The following is a 23,242-nucleotide window of genomic DNA, read 5'->3' as shown; positions in this document are numbered from 1 at the left end:
TCACACTGTATTTTCTTAAAAAAAAAAAGAGAAAGAAGAGAAGAAAAAGTAAGACAAAAAAAAAAGAAAAGTAAAACAACTCATCACTTGGGTCCAAAAATTGGGTCATTTCGTATAAAACAACCCAGAAAGTTGGGTCAAATTAACCCATAAAGTGGATCGATCCATTTTTGATCCATAATTGGGTTACTTTTGAGCTTACTTTTACCGTAAAAATTGTTTTGTTAAAATACATGTGATTAGTGTTTTCAATAAATTTTAAAACATAAAAAATATTCTAAATCAATTTACAAACAGTAAAAAAAAACAAACAACAACTTTAAAATGAATTTTAAAAATACGTTTGAATACCTCATCTAAAAATCAACAGTGTCCCTTGAGCACAAAAGTCCCCCCTCCTTATAAAGAAACAGGACACAAACAAATTGAAAATCTTATGATGTTTATAATTGACAATTTTAGATACAACAGCAAACAAGACATCTGCATTGTTCTTTTCCAACCTCTTTCCGGCATTTCCCCCCCCCGCCACAAATTTCCGATAACAACAGAACCAAAAGATAACTCAAAACAAGAAAGCCAAACGTGTCGTCGATGTTTCTCGTCCCTCCAATTTGAACACACTAAGTTGATTTGAAACCACGTTTACAAAGCGCCGCCTAAATAAAGGATGAGCCGCCGTTGCCGATTGGAGATCAGCGTTAAAGCGTATCGACGTATCGCTGGGCCTTGCTCATTTGCATACGCCCATCCGCAAATCAATACGCCATCTCTGAAGGGTGTTGACTTTGCATATCGGCGGCCTGGTGTCTTTGTGCGGGCAGCGACACTTATTGGCCTCATAAAAAGTGCAGGTTTTCATAAAAAAGAAAAGAAAAAGGGGTGTGGCTTTGAGTAGACTCAAAAAGCCAAAGGAGGCCACGACAGAAAGCGGGTGAAGAATTTGAGCGCTCACGCTCTGAAGCTGCGAGTGGAAAAGATGGAAGTGGTATTTGAACTGGAATGTCACCGTCGCAGCTGGAAAGACAAACGTGTCATTTCGCATTCGGACCCGGATTCAAGCTCAAGGGCAACAAAAGCAAAACAAACCCTACGTTTGTTTTTTTTCTTTGAAAAACGATCGTAATCAAAAACAGTTTTTTTTTTTTATGTCAAAGTTGGACAAAAGTGGCAGTCGAAGGCAGAAGTCGTTGAAAGAACGCAAACACACGCGACAACATCCCGTCTTCAGAAATAGAATTCCAAAATGTGCTTGTTCAATAAAGTCTCGGCGTATCATAGACACGGGTGCATTATTATTATTTATTTTCCTTCTCGTCATATAAACAGAAAAGAAAAAAGGTGGTGTTTTGTTTGTTGATTCCTTCTTTGTTGTGACAACTTCTTCCGCATTAAACAAAATATGCATGTACTATAATTTGTATCCACTTTGGGTGGCCAGCCTGTGACTTTGAATGTGTGTGGCTTCAAAAAGGCGGGGCCAATGACGAGTTGGAAGATGTTTGGTGAAGGCAGTGGAAGATTTGGCACATTTTACACAGGAATGCATGTTCTTTAAACATGAACATTAAAATGCAAAATATACTGGCGAGAAGTGTCGTTTCAACAAAGAAATTATGTTTGTTTTATGTTTAATGATAGCGGATTGTCCCAGTGTGCTGCGGCAGCAACGGTGCACTTAAAAGAAATAAAAGCGTCCTCCATCTTGTGTCTTCCACGTTTCAGGATCGCGTACATCAATACACTCGTTGGTATACAGTCAACGCCCGCATTGGCATGCAATTGCGTTTTTTAGTTTTTATTTATTTTTTTAAACTTATGTTCCATTATTTGCTGAAAAAGTTCGCGAAAGCATTTTGGGGCCAAGGAACTATTGTCGAAGTGAGTTGAAGAGTTTCATTAAAACGGAAGTCAAGTCTCGGAAAATCCTTACATTACGTTCCTAGTCGTGTTTTTATCTTGATTGCCGCATTAAAGAACTGAATTCGGACCATGTGAATTGAGGAAGGACAAAGAACGGTGAAGAATTTTGAGGGGAAAAAATGAGAATTAAAAATCGAATGGGTACGGAAGCGTGGAACTGACAATATAGAGTCAACTTATTTGACGTATTTGGAAGTACGTTCAAACGTACCCGTAGGCTAAATGCTAAAAGATTAGCGTTTTTTTTTTTTTTACTTCAGGAAAATCAGGTGCTGCAGACTGAATAAAAACATCTTAAAAATAATCAATAAACAACGTTTACTTTAATTTTCAAAACGTACCGATATAATGTAGGCTAAAAGCTAAAAAAACAAACAAAACAAAAGACTTTTTTATTTCAACTTCCTTACTACACACAAGTGGCATTATGGTAAAAATGCTACGTTTTTAGCATATAGCGTACAAGTACGTTTGAACCACTGATCTGTATATATTACTGGACAGTCGATAGCCCGTACACGCCCGTGCAAGCTGTTGAAGCCACAGGGCGGCCATCTTACTCCTCCCATCTCGAGAGTAGAATACTGTATAATATATAAGTATACGTACAGATTCGACAACTACAGCTCGGAGGCTCTTAGTAGGCCTATATCGCTCAGTTCCTTAGACCCCAATATTAGATTTTAGAGTCATCGTTTGTTGAATTAATTCTTTAAATTAAAAAAAAATATTTCCTCCTGTAAACAATATTAAGCATAACATTTATACAAATGTCTGAAGTCCTCTTATTTATGTTTAACACATTTAAAACATCATAAATCATGCTGTTTTTAATAAGTTCTGTCTAAAATGTTCTCTAATTTCGACATTGTAAATGTATAGGATCGGATGTCGAGAAACCTTTCTTGGGAGGAGCAATATGGCGGCGGCGCGGCTTCAAAAGTCTTGGCCTATCGGCTATCCAGTCATATGTGCAGATCAGTGGCTTGCTTGCAAATGAAACATATTTGAAAGTACGTTTAAACATATTGATGACTTCACATTGGAAGTTCCACACTTCCGTTAACGGGCAATATTTCAGTCAAATGAACAAAATGACACGTGTACTGTGTTTGGTGGTCCGCCATCCAGCTTGAACAATTCTGAGACAAATGGCCGTTTGCCATTTGTGCATTTTAAAAAGTGTAACGACTTTGTAGGCTTTGTAGTTCTGCCCTGCGGCAAAACTTGACCACAGCTTGTGTTCTACTCACCAAAATTCTGCGAGGACGGAGGGCCCGCAAGTCTTCGGTCATTTGACACCCGACCGCCGGCGGGGGTCTTTAGAATTGGGGCCAGATCGTCTTTCTCCCACTGTGAATGATGACGGCAGTTTTGCATCATCGCTATTCGTACCTCTGACCTGCTCCAAAAAGTGCTGATTGGGAGACTTGATTATTGAAAAGTGATCAACATGTAACATTAGCGAGCGATGAAAGCACTCTGGGGGTCTATGGTGGGTTATCAACAAATAAATAATACCATCAAATCACTAAGTGCCATTAAAGGAGGACTATGAAATGCATTAATGAGAGCGTCTTCCTCTCCCTATGGAGTGTTAGTGTTACACGTCTTATAGGTACACATTGGATCTCCAATTAGCCCACACACCAGAAACATTAAAACATAACACGATCAGCTCTAAACAGTGTCATATTATAGCGAGAGATGAAAGACAAGAGCGCATTTTTCGAATACTTGTAAATCCATTTTTCTTCTCATCCGAACCCAAAAGAAAGTCCGTCCAAGTTCTTGATAGCAAGTGTAGTTTTGGCAGAGTAACTAACACCCCAAACCTCTGGTCTCCTCCCCCCCCCAGCGTTTCGAACCCTCACGAAGCCCAAACCCAGTCCCAACCTCAGTCCCAGCTGGCCGCTCTCCCGGCTGCCGGCAATTATCGCAGCCGCAGCAGCAAAAGCAGCAGTGGGAGGAGACAAGTGACGACGGAGGGACGGTTCTGGCGGACCGAGTCTTTCACCACCTTCTTGTTTTCGGGGGGGTAGGGGTACACGGGCCGCTGAGTGACGGGGGCGACAAGGCGAGGGCCCTGGGAACACACTTCGTCGGTGCAAATGGCGCCGCTTCCGGAACCGCTGGAATCGTCGCCTACGGGCACAAGGTCAGAAAATGAGCCTGTTGCAAACAAGCTTATTTTAGAAAATTAACAAAGAAATAAAAGGACTAAAATTAAGAAAACATTTTTGATAACAAAATATAATAAAAAAGAAAATGAGGCATTTTTTAATTAAAAAAAAAGAATTGTTATAAAATTACTGATTCAATGACTAAAAAAATGCAACCATATTTCTATTAGTTAACATTTCTTCCCACTTTTATATTAAAAAGAGTATGAAAAATTTGAACAAAATATTATACAATTTATTATAAATTTAGATATAAATTGAGATTTAAAATGTGTGATTAATTTGCGATTAATCGTGAGTTGATTATTGAAGTCATGCGATTAACTACGATTACGTCGGTGCAAATGGCGCCGCTTCCGGAACCGCTGGAATCGTCGCCTACGGGCACAAGGTCAGAAAATGAGCCTTTTGCAAACAAGCTTATTTTAGAAAATTAACAAAGAGATAAAAGGACTAAAATTAAGAAAACATTTTTGATAACAAAATATAATACAACTGAAAATGCTTTTCAAAGAAATACCCAAAACTACATTTGATATATTTTTATTTAATACTGTATATACATTTTATTTTGTGGATGGTCGTTTTAAAAACATAATATAATAAAAGATTTTTTTTACTGCAAAATACTTTGTTTTTTAATCTTGTATACAAGAAATACACACATTTACAAAAAAAACATTTTAAAACTAATTTAAAAAACTAATAAAAAAGAAAATGAGGCATTTTTTAATTAACAAAAAAAGAATTGTTATAAAATTACTGATTCAATGACTAAAAAAATGCAACCATATTTCTATTGGTTAACATTTCTTCCCACTTTTATATTAAAAAGAGTATGAAAAATTTGAACAAAATATTATACAATTTATTATAAATTTAGATATAAATTGAGATTTAAAATGTGTGATTAATTTGCGATTAATCGTGAGTTAATTATTGAAGTCATGCGATTAACTACGATTAAAAATGTTAATCGACTGACACCTGTAATGTATGTATATATATATACATACATATATATATATATATATATATATATATACATACACATATATATATATATATATATATATATATATATATATATATATATATATATATATATATATATATATATATATATACGATAAGCAGATATATAAATAAAATACAATATACAACAGTTTAGTATCCCTGCCACTGTTTACCTTTTGAAAACATCAACTTTCCTAGAAAATCACAATGCCCCATCACGAGTGAGCTATTTTCAGAGCAGACCACGTTGGTGACCCCCGCCCTGCATTGTTAAATTTTTTACATTCCATTAAATGATGTTATGTTTTAATGAAGTACAATACCGGAGAGACTCGGGTCACTCAGTAATGAATTCTCAAATGTTTTTGCTACCAAAGTCCTTCACTTGATGTACACTTAACCCAAAGACCGGCTAGCATCACGTCTAAAGTCACTTCATAGTTCTCGATCCGCAACCAAGAAAAATACCAAGCAAATTGCGCTCTTTTCTGCAAAGCGTTCCTCATATTTTTCGCAGCATTTCCCATGCAAACACATCGAAGGAATGGATGCTTTTTGGCTGCAAGTATCCCCTGGAGGCCATTCGAGCGGACCCGAGGACTGCTGCGGAGAGTCCAAATGTCCCGCGGGTGCTGCCGGCCGGCAAGGTCAGCTGCATCGGATGTCGAAACCTTCCGTTTAGACGGAGCAAGCCAGATGAGCGGAGAGACCTGCTGTCAAAACGCAAACTGCTGCGGGATGACAATCGTGCTCACCCTGTTCACTGCTGAAAGCTTTGCAGATAAAACCGTCACTTTGGGGAACACATTCTTTTTGGACTTTAGATCTTACTCGCTCAGATTTTATTTTCCCTTGGACAGTTTCAATGGATTATTTTAGTCCCATTTGTGAGTCAAAGCATGCGCCGGGAATGAAACAGACCGATACTAGTACGAGTACTCAACTCCGAGGAAAAGTGTTTTCATGTTTTTTTTGCTACAATGTTAAGCAGTCAGTGTACAGCTTGTATAACACTGTAAATTTACTGTCCCCTCCAAGTAACTCAACAATCAGCCATTAATATCTAAACCATTGGCAACAAAAGTGAGTACACCCCCAAATGAAAGTTATGACAATTATATTTGAAAATCATTAGAAAGCCCAAACCATGCAAATCCCTCGGTAAAATCGTTTCGTTGATATACGGCAATTGCTGACTTTAATTGCAAAGGTGGGGGGGGACTCCTCATATGGTATTGGTACGTGTGTACCCTGCTTAACTCATTCACTGCCATTGACGGCTATAGACGTCAATTTTTTCATTTGAACCATTTCTATAGTTTCATGTATTGTACATATAGTTTTATGTATTGTACAAACAGATATAAAATTTGTGATTAATCTTGAGTTTAAATAATGAAATAATCAAACAAAAAAGAAAATATTATATAATATATATTATAAAATATTATCATTCACTGCCATTGACGGCTATAGACGTCAAAAATTCATTTGAACTATTTCTTAGTTTTTTGTTAACAAGAGTATGAAAACCTAAAAAAAATTGATTGTACATTTAGAACGTAATGTAAAATTAGTGATTAATCGTGAGTTAACTAGTGAAGTAATAATAAATTATGGGAAAAAAATTGCCTGACTTCCCTAATTTTTAATAATCCTTTTTTCTTTTTTAAAAGTAATTTTATATTTTGTTTTTAATTATCTTTTCTTTTAAAAAAGAACAAAAAGAAAAGAATATTAAAAATTAGGGGCGTCAGGCGATTACATTTTTAATAATAATTAATCGCATGACTTCACTAGTTAACTCACGATTAATCACAAATCTGTTCAAAATGTACAATAAACATTTTTTTCTAGGTTTTCATACTCTTGTTTAACAAAAGTGTGAACAAATGTTAAACTAATAGAAATAGTTTAAATTATTTTTTGACGTCTATCGCCGTCAATGGCAGTGAATGAGTTAAAAAATTAGGGGCGTCAGACGATTCAATTTTTGAACTAACTCACAATTAATCACAAATTTGATATATGTTCTAAACGTACAATAATTATTTTTTCTAGGTTTTCATACTCTTGTTAACAAAAGTGGGAAAAAAATTGAAACTAATAGAAATAGTTCAAATGAATTTTTGACGTCTATAGCCGTCAATGGCAGTGAATGAGTTAAGATGCAGTGCAGTCCTACACCTGTGCGAATAACTCCATATATAAACTGGATACGCTGAGAAAAAAAAATTGGATTCGACATAAATCTTTTGTGACACCAGTCCTGGAGCTTTTCAGACATTGCTCGTATAGTCGCTCCTTTACTGCATTTGTCACTTTGACAGATTTATGACACTTTCTGCCAAAAGTTGGAAAGCTTTATGAGGTATAATTTACTTCATCCACAATGGGAGACATTGCGGTCGTCTTTGACCGTGCATTTACAGTTATTTTTGTCAAGGTGCAATTCTCTATATTGGATCTCCTTATATTGCCAAGTGTCTTGAGATTGTAGGTAATAGTGTTAGCGTGCCGCTAAACGTAGCATGTTGGACGCAATCACACTTACTGGTGTCCTGGAAATCCACGTCGTTGCCATTGAGAGCGTTCTTCAGACGGTGCGTCATGATCTTCAGCTGCATTATCTGCTGCCTTATTGCCATGTCCGGCTTGGTGATGTCAATTTCCACTTCGGGGTTGTTGATCTGGCTCGCCAGGCCGTCGCCGATGACTTCGGGGAGGTACCTGCCGCACACACACGCACACACAAATGCGTGTTTACCAGTTAGAGCACAAGAAGGAAAACGGAAGTTTAAAAGGCACATAACTGATGGAACTTTATTATTATTATTATTATCATCATGATATAGGAAAGGGTCTGGCTGCTCACGAGAATATAAACAATGCAATTCATTAATTAAATCCCAATAGGATGATCGCATCAATGCACTCAGCATTTAATACAGTCATTCGGACACATCCAAAGAAGAGTCTCACAAATACTGTAAGTGTCAATAAGCAAGAGTAATATTAGTATTTTTTTTAGTAATACATTCATTTAAATTTTTTATTTTTTTTTGCAGCGGATACGGGATATATGCGTGTGAGTATGTGTTATATTGTTAGTCTACACTCTAAAAAGAGAATTGTTGAACCAATCCTAAGTAATGTCGACAAAAATAACACAAGAGGTAAAATTTGGCGGCAAGAAATTTTTATTTAAAAAAAAAAGCTTTTTTAATCAAGTGATTAATCAAAATTTTAAGATGTGATTAATCTGATTAAAAAGCTTAATCGTTTGACAGCTCTATAATTATAATCTTAACTTGGTTCAAGAATTCTCTTTTTAGAGTGCACATTGATGTTAGCCCCTCTATGGCGGTTTTGTATTGTTCGTTAGCATAAAGCCAAACGGACTCAAAGAATAGCTAAATATACAACATTGTTTTCATCTTTGTTTTGGGGTTAGTTCAGTTCAGTAGGAACAAAAACACATTTTGTGCCCCAAACTCTCCACCGTGACTATAAATAGTATCATTTGTCTAAGAAAAAGTACACTTCTACATAACATTGTATCCTTATTAAGGTAAAATAAAATACAAATATAGATCAACTTATAACTTAAAAACTTCATTAACACCCTTGTTTTTTTTATTTTTTATTAAGTTGGTCAACAATTCAATTAGGAAATTTGGTGCTGTCAAAGTTAAAGCATTAACTAATTAATCACAAAAAAATTAACAAATTAATTAATCACCAAAAAAAAAATGTTTTTTTTTTTTTAGTTTGTAACAGAAAACGTTTGAAGTCCATCAATTTGTCTGAAATAAAGATAATAAAATAAGTGCACCACTGCCATCTACTGTAGTGGATGGGCAATTACAATTTAATTCATTACAAGGGTTTAGTTTAGGGTCTGGTTTAGTAGGACTGCTTTTGTTTGAAACTTGACACAAAATTCTCAGTGGAAAAAGTAACAAGCTAGTGCACATTCAAAAGGTTTGAAAGCCGACCCAATCCTCGACATGATTCATTTTGATCTGATAAGTACAAAGACTGTCGAGCAGGTTGAGTCTTTAACTCATTGAAAGGTGGGCCACTTTCCATTTTCAAGGGTTCAAAGGTTCTCCCAAACCCGCTAAATCCCATTTGGAAGTAGAAAGTAAGGCTTTATCTTTAAAAAAAAAAAAGAAAAGTGCCTGAGGCAAATGAAAATGAAAAGAGTCTATTAAAGCAAAAGAGGGACGTGATGTCTTTGTCCCCTACCTGGCGCGGGTCATTCCGTTCCAGCATCTATCTTCAGCGCCGGCACCCGTGGCCACTCTGTCGCTGCACAGCATTCTCGGGAGGGAAATCCAGTACGGCTGCATGTCCCTCAGCCTCATGGTCACATCAGACACCTGCGGCGCAGTGAAGGACAGCAGATGTCCTTTTTCCATTTTGTCCCCAAATTCCCATCATGACGTTACATTGAAACGCGGCGACGGCAACAAGTCATGCGCTTTATTCAGCCACCCAAATAATCATTCCCGTCTAACGACCTCATGAGTGGGAAAGGTGAAAGGAACATTAAAAGGACTTCATTGTCTGCGCTTTGCAGTTCTTTCTGCGCCATAAAACATCCCCGCGATATTGGCCAGACTCTGTCATCAGAGAGCAATCTGTGTAATATTTTTCAGCTCACCAGTCGGCCAAGTTTGTTCGCGCTGCTCGCTGACCTCTCCTCAACTGTGACCTTTTCGTTCTTCGGGAAGACGTCCGCTTCTGGAGCGCCGGATGATTTTTCCCGCAGCGGGCCGCATGCCAGAAGCAACTGAGATGTGATAGAGGAAGAAAAAAAGGACAAGGGAGATATGGAGAAAAGTTAACTCATTTGCTCCCAAAAACGTAGAAATATGTTCTATATTAAATGTTTGAATGTCCCAAAGACGTATTTATACGTTTTTTTATGTTTTTTATGCTAGAGCATACAGAAGGCTTTGATGCAGCCTCTCAACTGCAGAGGACAGTTGAGGAAATTGTAGTTATTAAAAAACGGCCAGCAGGAGGCGGCAGAGTATAAGAGGTTAGCCAGGGTCATGTTGAAAAAAAGCTAATTTACCCACAGATTTCTGAATAATGATGAAGCTATATTCTAATGCTAATTGCTGTCAAACGGAAACAGATGGAAATATACAATTTTTTTCCTGATGAAAGAAGAGACTCTAATCTTTCTTTTGGTAGGTCCATATTTTTATAACAATAGAACACAATATTCTGGGGGCCTTGCAAAATCTGTCAAAATAAAACAGTCAGGAGTGAAGGGTGTTGCTTCAGTGAAAATGGCTGGGAGTGAATGAGTTAAATATTGCCATGGTTCCAAAAACATATTTATCAAGTGTCAAATGTTGTTTTTTATGCTAGAGCATACAGAAGGCTTTGATGCAGCCTCTGACCTGAAGTCGCTTAAAGAATTGGTAGTTATTACAAAAAACGGCCAGCAGGTGGCAGCAGAGTATAAGAGATCTAGCAGGGCCATGTTGCAACAAACTCTTTTCCCCAGTGTTTTGAACAGGTTTGTGAATAATTATGAAACTTAAGCATTTTATAATGCTAATTGCTGCAAAACAGAAACAGATACAAATATACTTTTTTTTCCTGATGAAAGAAGAGACTCTAATCTTTCCTTTAATTTCCTTTCCTTTCCTAGGTTCCATGTTTTTATAGCAATATAACACAATGTTTTGTGGGCCTTGGAAAATAAGTCAAAATCCAGTAAAACAGCTGGGAGCGAAGAGGGTTGCTTCAGTGAAAATGGCTGGGAGTGAATGAGTTAATAGAAGGGTGAGTTCCACTAAGTAAGCCATTTTAAGATTAAAAAGAAAAACTTCATCAGCAGCTCGGTATTGATGCCACATTTTGCATGCTAAAAGTTATATTTACTAAGCGTAACTAGTGTTTAGAAGGGTGGGAGCCGTGTGGAGTGTGTCTTAATAGATGTGTAACCCCCCCCCAAAAAAGAAACTAAAAATAATAATAGTAATAAAAAATCATTAAAAAATGAACCTCTACTTCATGGAAATTCAATTAATGTGGGTGGGCTTGGAATGTAACACAAGTGAAAAGTGAGGGAATACTGTATATAAATCAGAGTCATCTTTGTTGGCCAAGTATGTAAAAGACACAAGAAGTTTGTCTTTAGGGTCACGACCTGTCCAACAAAGATAAAAAAATAACATTGACAAACAGAGGGCGATATAATGGGAAGCCTGGCGGGTCGCTAACAGTGTCCCAAGTTTCTTAGATGAGGGGGGGTTAATAGTATGAACCCGGAAAAAAATCCAGCCCACACAGCCATATAATGAAAGTCCATAAAACAGAACTATAAGACTTGCTGTCCAGCAGCTTTTTCGCCTTTTCAAGGCGAGCACACCCGCAGCCACACCAATAAAAAAAGTTGTCCTGGCTGGTCCACCAAAATCACTACATTACCCACTTCACCTTCTAAAAGTTTGTGTGCAGTTAGCATGATCGTTATGCAGCTATTTGAAAGTAAATAATGTCATTAATTGTTTTAACCCTGGAGAAGCCAAGAACCCTTTTCTTCTTTGGAAAATTATGAATTATACCTTAAACGACTGCTATAAGTTCACTGAACACCAAAATATGTTTTTTCAATTTTAACCCTTTTTTTTTTTACTAGCTCAGAGTTGCTAATTTATCAAAAAATATATATAATACATACTCCTAGGGATTCTGCAACATGATAGATGATAGATTAACAAAAAAACCCCCACAATTTTACCATCTGATGGTTTGCTGAGACGATGGTTTTGTTTGGATTGATTTCCAGCTCAACAAAACAGCATGTTGCCAGCCATCTTGTCACCACCACTCTGGCTCATGTAAGTGCAATATTCATCCACTAGATTGGCCCCATGCAGGGGTCAGAAGTGGCACTCTGAACTTTTCAAGTTAAATTTGCAAAAAAAAAAGAAAAAAAAAAAGGTTTTTGTTATTTGAGTAGCAGAATTTATAGGGGCCAAATTTGACCCCGTGGGTTCTCCAGGGTTAAATAAACATTGTGCTCCACCTTGTCTGGCTTCAGAGCTTTAAATGCCTGTGTTCGTAACAGCTAACTAAATTTAACATCCGATGATGGAACTGCATTGCCTATCATTTAAAAATACTGCAGCAAACAGCTAGCGGTAGACACAAATCAAAATAACTGTCCCTGTTTATTTGCATGATCCCATGAGTCAATCAGATGACAGTTTGGAAATAAAGGATCCCCATGGGCATGATATAAATGGAGCCCTGGGAATACTGTAAAACTGCAATCAATCTGTCATCCAGTCTGGCCCTCTTAGGATAGCCTCCAGTATTTGAACTTTCACACATAACTAGAAATTAATAATCCTGTCCTAAGCCTCCAGGCGAGCCCGTCCCCTAAATCTCAGCGAGGCTCATGCGAGATTGAACTGTCACTGGGGGGAAATATGGTGTTAAAACAGAGGGGTGCAAATGACTTTCAGGCACATTAACACATCCGTTACATCCCGCATGTCTCTCTGCGCTTTGCTTTTAGGGAGGTGCAAACCAAACAACATATGCCGTCGCTTTGAAGTCAGTGGGTTATGTAAGCGGGAAGTAAGCTACCATAATGCTAAACAGTCCGCCATGCACTTAAATGAGAAATTGGAAGGGATTAACCGCAGCACTCTTTCCTCCATTCGGAGGATGACACCGTCTGGGACACCCAACCCGGGTCAGAGGTTGTGCCTATGTCTACACAGTTTCCTGAAGTGAACTGCCTAACAGTCACACAAAAAATAAAAAAATAAAAAAATAAAAAAGAAGTTATTTCTTGTAAGGTGTGCGTCACATTCATACGACAGCGTATATATATATATATATATATATATATATATATATATATATATATATATATATATATATATATATATATATATATATATATATTCTCTAATCTGTCTGGTGGGTAATATTTTGAGAAAAAAAAACATTATCCCCCCTCCCCCCAAAAAATAAAATAAAATTACAAATATAAAATATATATATATATATATATATAAATTAGGGGTATAAATTGCCTAGTACCTGGCGATTCGATTCGTATCACGATTCATAGGTCACGATTCGATTCAATACCGATTAACCCCGATACAAATCTATAAATTGATTATTGCGTTTTTTTTTTTTTTTACTACTCAAATTTAGAAAATACAAATCAGTAAACTTGTACATGTAATCTGTAAGATTTGTATGAAAATGTATTTATTTATCTGAAAATTCAGGCTGATTCATAACTGAGCCACAGCATTTAACAAACAGGTTGCAGTCTGTTTCATGTTTGAACAGCACTGAAACCAAATATTAAGGCTTAATGTTCTATTAATATAACATTCTTCCATGCTTAATGTGCGAATCCTAACCCTAAGTAAGACGTTTTGTTGAATATTCCCATAAAATAATAGATTTTAAAAACCGATTTGGCCGCATATTGAATCGATTCGAGAATTGCGTGCTGTAATATCGCGATATATTGCCGAATTGATTTTTTCTAACACCCCTAATATATATATATAAGCAAAGTGTTTTTTTCTCTCAAAATATTACCCCCTTCTGAAAAAAAATTATTTATACGAGACCCCGAATATGTCGTCGTACATCCAGAAGTAAATACCTGGAAATAAAAGCTGAAATGTATATCATTGTGGGTGGTAAATACAAAAACCTTTCCAAGTGTTAAAGGGGAAGTCAACCCCCAAAGAATATTGACAATAATATGTTTTATGCAGCCCCACAAGTCTAAATACGGTATTTTGGTTAATACTATGTATGTAGCAAAATCCGGCCGTTTTTATCAATATCAGAGATGGCTATTTTGCCACTTGCCGTCAAGTGAAAATGACATCACGGTTGCTCAGTCGTGGCAAAATGGCTGCCCCTTGAGATGAATAAAAACAAACTGGATTTTGCTGCATAACTCATATTCCACAAATGTAATATCAATCAGAATGTCAAGTTTAGACTAGTGAGGCCACATATAAAATGTTATTGACATTGACTTCCCTTTTAATGATTGAAGGATGTTCTGACCTTGCTGTTGGTGGACTCCATATTTTCCACCATGGTCATCATAGCTTCTGATATGCGGTAGGGAAGAGACAGGACCACGACGTCCACACCAAACGGGCCGTCGAAGCGATCCGACACCTGCATCATGGTTTCTACAAAGACAGGAGTCAGCGTGAATCTCGCTTCATCCTGGTGTTGAGCGCACTCGCAAACGCCTTTTTGGTCCCACCTGCCAAATGCCGCCACTCGGTGTTGAGGTCCGCCTGGTTGGCCAGACAGCCCTTCAAGACGTTGCTGCAGTAGTTGACGCAAGGTCTGGCGGTGGCCATCCCTCGGCAGTGGGGGCAGTAAGTCATCCTCATGATGGCTCGCATGCACTCCAGGCTCAGCGGCACCTGGGGAGGACGTCAGAAACGTTGGAGGCAGGACAAATTCTGGGATCGGTTTCCAAATCCATTATACATGTTTGGAGATCATTTCTGAAAACGTGCAAAGACTGAGATCTGGGTAGTACTCATTTGTAGAGATGCTAATTTTCCTATCGTTCTTAGCCGTAGCTTAAAATGGCGCAAATGTGCGCGTTGCGTATGTGAAGACGGCAAGATGCAGTTTCATTTTTCGGCCACAGGTGGCAGTCACGATTCAAAATTCAATTTCCTGCGTCCAGCAGCTTCAACGTATTTTGGCCCAAAATTGTAACCTGATATGCGAATTAGATCCAATTTCCTCCAGTCACAATTCGCCTAAGAAACATGAAAACAACGATGAGAGAGAACGGGAAGCCTGATGGGTCGCCTTTCAGTGTCCTGAGGTTTTCAGAGGAAAAGGGGGAAAAAAATATATATATACTGTATATTTTTTTAAATGGTAGTCGGAGCTCATATAAAATCCTGAAAGGTGACTGGCTGATTGCTGTGTAAGTAACCTGTCCAAATGTACCCCAAATGATTTTGTACTTGTGATTCTATTATATATAAATGCTGTGAGGACGAAAATGCCGAATGAATAAAAACAAAGTTGTGGGAGGTTATCGCCTATGATGACCTTCATAACTTGCCAGCGCCTTTTTTATTTGTCGGTTCCCATGGCAACAACTTTGCAAGATGGTGATGAAAAGACTCTGACATTCCACACAAGTATGCTCAGGCCCTCTCGCTCCATCCTTTCTATCCCACAAGCGCCCTCAGGAAAGGGCCTGGCTGCGTGAAAAGTGAAACTGGGTTAATACCAGTAAGCTGCGCTCACAAGGGGCGTACGGCTCTGCATGCAAAACCTTCGCAAGGGAGCGCGAGGGGCACAAAAGCGAGAGAAGGAAAGATGCATGCAAAGGTTCGCTCTTATGCTGACATGTGGGCCAGCCTGATGTGTTTTTTTTTTTTTTTTTTTTTTCCCAAGGAAATACTGCTTCCAACGCTAACGTCACACCTAAAAGCATGTGTTTGATAAATATGACTATATGCTGAAAGTGGGACAATAACAAAGACCTGGAAGGCAAATGCGTCACAGACCCACGAGACTTTAAATATAGATTGAGACATGATTTTTCAGGACAAAAAGTGCATCGGCAGAAACCGTGGACAGAAGCACGTCCCTTGTTAGAATACATCATCCGATTATTAATAGCGCGTTTGCGGTACCTTAGAGCTAAAAATGGCATCCATTAAAGCACTCTGAAATGCTTTGATATTTTGCCTGTGCCTAAAATGTTTAATGCTATAAGGTGATTCACTTCGCAGCTTTGCTAACAAATGTTTTTTTTAACATAACACATAAAAACAACAAAACTTAACTTTGATGAATTCCAATGAGAAGGTTTGATGCTGGCGCTTTGAATGTCTGCAGTTTTTTTTTTTTTTTTTTCGGTCTGCGCACTTCTTGTGACTTGTGTATATTTTTGCTCTGTGAGTAAGTATATTTTATTTGTACGGCAATTCTCACAGATATGATTACTAGTGGTGTGCCCCCCCCCCCAAAAAAAATCGATTCTCATAATAATCGCGATTCTCATTTAGTATGATTCAGAATCGATTTGAACTCATTCACTGCCATTGACGGCTGTAGACGTCAAAAATTCATTTGAACTATTTCTATTTCACATTTTTTCCACTTTTGGTAACAAGAGTATGAAAACCTGGAAAAATAAATGATTGTATATTTAGAACAGACATAAAATTTGTGATTAATCGTGAGTTAACAAGTGAAGTCATGCAATTAGTTATGATTACAAATTTTAATCGCCGGACACCCGATTTTTAAGCCTTTAAAACATTTTTTTTTTTGAATTTATTTTAAAAAGAGAAAGAAAAAAAGATTAAAAATTAGTTGCGCCAGTCGATTACATTTTTTAATTGTAATTAATCGCATGACTTCACTAGTTAATTTATTTTATTTTTAAAGAAAATATTTTTTTAAAAAAAAGAAAAGATTAATAAAACTAGGGTCATCAGGCGATTCAAATTTTAAATTGTAATTAATCAGATGACTTCACTAGTTAATTTTTTAAAAGAAAAGATTAAAAAAAGAAAAGATTATTAAAAATTAGGGACGTCAGGCGATTAAAATGTTTAATTATAATTAATTGCATGACTTCAAATTTTATATCTGTTCTAAAAAGGTTTCTAGGTTTTCATACTCTTGTTAACAAAAGTTGGGGAAAAATGAAAATGAAAAATGAATTTATGGCAGTGAATGAGTTTTAAATGTCCCAAAATCGAATCTTATTTAAATTATTAAATAAGGCCAGGTATCGTACTCACCCATCCCTACATAAAATTAAAACAACAAAAGCAATGACAGAAAATTTTAAAGAAAGAACTGCATAACCCAATGTAGCATTTTTCTTTCAAATTGCATGAAATTAATGACAATCTTTTTTGTGTTCATTAAAAAAAATATATATTTTTTAATATAGAACATACAATCTAATTAAATGTAATAGATGAACCAAATAATATGATCAATCAGAAAAAATACAATAAAAAATCATAATAATAAAAAAATAAAAAAATAAAAATAAAAATAAATAATGTATGTGTTTGTATATCTTAATATTTTGCTGATCTTAAAACGGCCACAAGGGGGCGGCCGAGCGAGTACCGTCAACGTTTAAAGCTTGAAGTAGATGAATAGACTCATTCACTGCCATGGACGGCTATAGACGTCAAAGATCCATTTTGACTGGGCTGGCAGTGAGCGAGTTACCCGCTAATTCCGTGTTGTTGTTGTTTTTTTGGGCATCTTGTCTTCCGACCCATTCCGGCCGATTTACAGAGGCCGTTCGTCGACTACAGCGCTCCGTGAAGCAGTGAAATGTCCGGCCAACTGACATCTTGCGGAGGAGGCGTGGATTCACTTCCCCCCAGTGACCATGTAAATGTGAGTGTGAATGCTCCTGTAGTCCACTTTTAGCCCCGAGTCAGCTGGGATAGGCTTCAGCTACCCGCAAAATTGAGCAGGAGGGGAAAAGAATGATGGATGGAATTTTTTTTTTTTTTAGTTTGAGTTGCTTTAAGTGATCCAATGTTGGTCTAGAAAATAACAATCTTAAGCTTCTCACGAGGTGAAAAATAGGGTAAAAATATATATATAACATGCTAAAGCTTTATGATTAGAAGCAAATTCAGCGTCCAGCGAGCGACACAGAAAAGCAATAACCACATTCCCAGGCTTAATCTAAAGTCAGATGAGACATGAGTCACATCCTCAACCCTCTTTCCCTCCCGTCCTCGTCCTGCCACTCATTAGCCACAGATGAGTCAGACAAATACTTCTTTTTTTTTTTTTTGCTGAGAAAGAGAGATTGCATAGAAGGGAGAGGCAGAAGGGAAAGTTTGTAAGTAATGTCTGAAAAAGGGGATGATGCAGAATGTTTGAGCAGCTTTAGAAGTTCGACCAAGAGAAATTGGCAGCGGAGTTAAAGGCTTGAAAGCTCGGGGTGACGTGGATGGTTTTTCAAGAAGAGACGTTCCTTAATCTGGTTTCCTCACTCATACATATTAATGCTGGGAATTTTTGGTCAGCAATGATGGATATGAAAAAAAAGAAAGAATCTTTGCAGTGCTAATTGGAGGTTTACTGTAACTCTCACTAAGCACTGTCAAGGAGAGGTTGCTACAAAACGATGCTTGTGACAAAAGTTACGATTATGCAGTAAAACTAAAGTATTTAATGTTGTCCCAAAAGGAGCAAACTTAATGAATTACGCTTGTGCACTCAATACATTAAGTATTGTTTCAGACGCAAATTTTCCATTGTTAATTAATGTACGGAGCATGCCAAGAAATCATCTGGTAATGGATTGGATCCCTACTTTTTAATAACTGCAAATCATAGAACCCTTTGAAATACATTTTCAATCTAACGATACAAAAATGTGTACAATATTGTTATCCGGCATTTGGAAGTCGACATGTCACTCCTTTAATGAAAGTTGGTGAGTAATCAAATCCCGATAATGATCTCATTTGCTCCCAAAAACGTATAAATATCTTATATTTTAAACGTCTTAAGTGTCCCAAAGACGTATTTATATGATTTAAAAAAAAATTATAATTATGCTCGACAGAGCATACAGAAGGCTTTGATGCAGCCTCTGATTTGGAGAGAACGGGTGAAGCAATGGTAGCAATTTACAAAAATGGCCAGCAGGTGGCAGCAGAGATCAACCAGGGCCATGTAGCAAACAAGCTGATTCCCCCACAGTTCTAAACAGATTTGTGAATAATGATGAAATTTAGCTATATTCTAATGCTAATTGCTGCAAAACGGAAACAGATAGAAATATACTTTTTTCCTGATGAAAGAAGAGACTCTAATCTTTCTTTTGGTAGGTTCCATGTTTTTATAACAATAGAACAATATTCTGTGGGCCGGGAGCGAAGGGGGTTGCTTCAGCAAAAATGGTTGGGAGTGAATGAGTTAAAGGTCGATATCCAAACTACCAGTTTAGTGCTTATAAATGACCGATTGAAAGATTTGATGACAAAAAGCATTCTAAATGGATTACTGTCTGGTTTCTGAACAACATTTGATTCTAAAGAAGATTGAGCTGCATTGTTTTTTTTTTTAGATCTCTCTGTCAAAGGCTTTTGACATAGTTGACCACTCGGTCTTGTCTCAGAGATTGGAGGATATTAGAACGTCTTGGCCCAAAGTCTTGAGAATGTGAGTGGTAGAACACAAAGAGCTGTATTTTTGTAGAAAGCGCATCTGCGCCTTTGCCAGTTTGGCAGAACTGTCTGTGCCAACCGAAGGAAGTGTCCTTAGAGATTCGCTTAGTGGAGAGACAATTTGGTGGCAGAAAGTTGATCAAACTTATACCTGCTCGGACCAGGTTCAAGTTCCACAGGGTGAATTTGCTATGTCACCATGCGACAGGAGAGAAGTCGCTTTGATGTGGGGGTGAGTTGCAGTCAGCTGTATGTGGCGCAGCCCCGCCCACTGTCAGATCCGCCGGCCTGCGCTCGTCTACGAAACTACCAGCAGTCTTGCAGAATGCTATGCCGGCTGCCATAAAGGATTCATGCGGTTCACAAAAAATGGAGCCCATAGTGTGCAGGTCGATGGTCTTTGTTAAAACCCTTGTCTATTCAAATTGGTATCCCTCAAGGGTCACGACTAGGTCCCATTTTATTTACTAAAGCTAAAAAAATAAATAAAAAAAAAGCTAAAGAAATGGGGGGGGGGGGTCATCGGGGAAAGACGATTTTAGAGACAGTTGTATGAGCATAATGTATGCTAAGACAAAGGCTTCATGCCCATAAAATAAAAAATACTGTGACGATTGTTTTGATATTTTCAGAGGTTGAAGTTGACACGAGTAGAGAATTTTGGTGACAATTCACAGCAATTTTGTGTCATTAGGTGACATCTAGCTTTTGTACATTTCCAGTTGTGCTCATCTTTCAAGTACAACTGTACAGTGTACACGTGTTTTGAGTTGCAAGTGTGTTCACAGAACAAATGGTATCCCTCAAGGGTCCCTGCTAGGTCACATTTTATTTACTATTACTGGCTAAATGTAGGGTACATAAAAAGATAAAGAAATGTTTTTTCATAGGGGGGAAGATGATTTTAGGTACATGTGTTTTGAGTTACGAGTGTGGTCACAGAACTAATTGAACTCATAAGTCAAGGCACCACTGTATTTGCAAGCATACATTTAGGTGATGCGGGATCAGCATGGCAAAAATAGAGACACGATTCTCCTTTAAAAGTTAGAGAACCATTAGCATTATTCTGTAATCCTTTGTCTTTTTTAAGTGGTATCCCTCAAGGGTCCCAACTAGGTCCCATTTCATTGACTATTACTGGCTAAATGTCGGTTACATGAAAAAATAAAGAAATGTTTTTTCATAGGGGGGGAAGATGATTTTAGGTACATGTGTTTTGAGTTGCGAGTGTGGTCACAGAACAAATTGAACTCATAAGTCAAGGCACCACTGTATTTGCAAGCATACATTTAGGTGATGCGGGATCAGCATGGCAAAAAAAGAGACACGATTCTCCTTTAAAAGTTAGAGAACCATTAGCATTATTTTGTAATCCTTTGTCTTTTTAAAGTGGTATCCCTCAAGGGTCCCAACTAGGTCCCATTTCATTTACTATTACTGGCTAAATGTAGGTTACATAACATAAAGAAGTGTTTTTTCATTGGGGAAAGATGATTTCAGATCTTGAGTTAGGAATGTAGTCCCAGAACAAATTAAACTCATAAGTCAAGGCAACATTGTATTTGCAAGTATAAATTTAGGTGATGGGGGGTCAGCATTAGCAAACTCTTACTATATCGTACAATCACTCTGTTACTTTAATTGTCAAGCAGGTTATTTAAACCAGTGCTTGGCATCTAGAAATATCAGGGGAGCAATTTGTCTGTGTCCTTGCTTGCACCTGATCAACGTCACCATCAACAGTACATCCACATAATATGTAAGTGAATACTTATGACCAGTGCACCAGTCCAAACTCTCGCTGTCTCGCCCTGAGCGTAATTTGTCGAGGGCCCAGTGTGGCGTCTCCCCATTGTGTGATACAACAACAAGCTCTTGAGACTCCTGGCCTACTTCCTGCCTTCCCATACATAGAGGAGGAAAATGTCTGGCGATCAACAGCGTGATTCCTATTTGACCAGGGTGATTAAACATCTTTCAATTCAGTCACACTAACCTGCCAGCCTCGGCTTTTTCTTGATATTTTACTGTAGCTTGTCTCCTTTCTATTCCCGCCCTAATTGTAATACACTCCCTTACAAGGTGCATGAAACAGCATGGAATTGTAGAACTAGAGAGAAGCTATAAATAAAGCAGCTGTCTGGTGGAGACAGTGATAGTGAAGAAAGGAGGGAAAACTCATTTGTTGAAGAGGAGACACTTGGCAGGATGGATGTTTGACAGGCAAGTGAGAAGCATTTTTACGATGTTTCTTTTGCTTTGCCTCATTAATCTTGTGATTGTGTACAATATATTATTCTACACACAAACCAGGATTCTACAGTGTCGAGCAGATTCATTTTTTTCCCAAATTGCCTCGAACAGCCATTGACTTGGGAGTATTGCTGTTATTTTAGCTCCTGAGAGCGATTAAATGGGGCGTGACCTCATTTGGGGTGGTTTCAGTGTCTCGACATTTGTGCTGAGATGACATTTTGTCATTTCCTAAAAGCCGGGCTAATTATTTACACAATTTACCCAGTCGGCCTCATTTAATGACGACATTTCTGTGTCCCTCAGCAGAGTAAAAAATCATCAGAAAAGAAAGTGACATGCTGGAATAGTGCATGCTAATAATGAGAATAACAAATCTATGCAATGGACCTTTTATTATTTATTTTCTGTGAGGTTGTGGGTTCGATACTCACCCCTGGTGACCGCGTCAAAGTGTCCTTGACACTAAACACTAAACCCCGATTTGCTCCCAGTGGACCTGGCAGCAGCCGACCACTGGTGTAAGTGAATGTGAGGCTTTGTAAAGCACTTTGGGCACTACAGCTAAAAAAGCGCTATATACTGCAAATAGTAGTCCATTCCTATAGAAATGTATTGCATTCACTTGGGGAAAAAAAAATCCATTTTTTTTTTACAATTTTTTTTTTGGGGGGCTACGTTTTTTGTGTATTTTTCTTATTTTCTGAATATTTTTTTCATTTTCTGTTTTTCAGATTTTTTTTCTGTTTTACGGCATTTTTTTCTGTCAGAAAAAATATTCAGAAAAACGGGGGGGGGGGGGTATTATTCAGAAAAACAGAGGAAAAAAAAAAAAAACTGAACAAAATTATTCTTATTAGTATTATTTCCCTGTTTTAAAAAAATAATATTTTCCACCTGTTTTCTGATTCAAAAAAACAGAATATTATTTTTTTTCTTAAGAATTTTCCCCTAATTTTCTAAATATATTTTTTTCAGTTTTTCTGAGTATTTTTTTCTCCTGTTTTTCTGATCCCCGCCATTTTTCAGTAAAAAGAAAAAAAATATTGAGAAAAACAGAAAATTAAATTAAATTACAAAAAAAACTAAAATGCCCCCGAAAATTTGTCAGAAAAACAGGATAAAAAAAAAAATGTATACATTCAGTATATTCCAGTCCATATCTGTGATTTTTCTGCCATTTTAACATTTTCTAAAAAGTGTTGTCTAACCCTTGCCACCTCACTGAAAATTTCCTGGCTACACCCTTGAATCTTTGTAACAGTTGTGGCTGTTTGCAAGTGCAATATCAATAAAGATTGACTTGACTTGATCTTTGATTGCGACATAAAAGTATGCAAATATGAAAATGAAAAATATTTACCAACCTTTGCTGTGCAGCTCGTTTACTACATGTCTTCTGTGTGGTTAATGCCAAAACTCATAATTAGCAATTTATCGTCTCTAACCGTCAACTGTGCAGTACTGAAGTCGACTAATCGGGTCAACCCCTCGTACATGCTTGTAATACTGATCAAACCTTATCTGTAGCTCCGCCCCATCCATCCACAGCTACATACAGTTTGCCTAGCGTAGTCAAACAGTAGCAACGCAAGTAGCGCTAATATTTTTTCCCACCGTATTTCCATT

The 23,242-nt window shown here is 37.4% G+C and overlaps 1 protein-coding gene across 2 annotated transcripts in view; it reads right to left on the bottom strand.

Annotated features, from left to right (window-relative positions):
* Positions 1–425: 425 nt before the first annotated feature.
* Positions 426–23,242, bottom strand: part of gpc1b (glypican 1b) — a 158,381-nt gene continuing 135,564 nt past the window's right edge. For both annotated transcript variants that reach the window (XM_077557561.1, XM_077557560.1), the window contains exons 5-10: positions 14,419–14,584; positions 14,211–14,341; positions 9,793–9,921; positions 9,375–9,508; positions 7,678–7,853; positions 426–4,068 (exon numbers count right to left, since the gene is read on the bottom strand). In XM_077557561.1, coding sequence (XP_077413687.1) covers positions 3,857–4,068; positions 7,678–7,853; positions 9,375–9,508; positions 9,793–9,921; positions 14,211–14,341; positions 14,419–14,584 — 948 coding nt within the window. In that variant the 3' untranslated portion in view covers positions 426–3,856. The remainder of the gene's footprint in view (positions 4,069–7,677; positions 7,854–9,374; positions 9,509–9,792; positions 9,922–14,210; positions 14,342–14,418; positions 14,585–23,242) is intronic.

This window comes from Vanacampus margaritifer, chromosome 2 (genome assembly GCF_051991255.1).
Source record: "Vanacampus margaritifer isolate UIUO_Vmar chromosome 2, RoL_Vmar_1.0, whole genome shotgun sequence".
In the NCBI taxonomy this organism is placed as follows: Eukaryota; Metazoa; Chordata; class Actinopteri; order Syngnathiformes; family Syngnathidae; genus Vanacampus; species Vanacampus margaritifer.
Note: the sequence above shows the minus strand (reverse complement) of the source record. Positions and strands in the feature narration are given on the sequence as shown.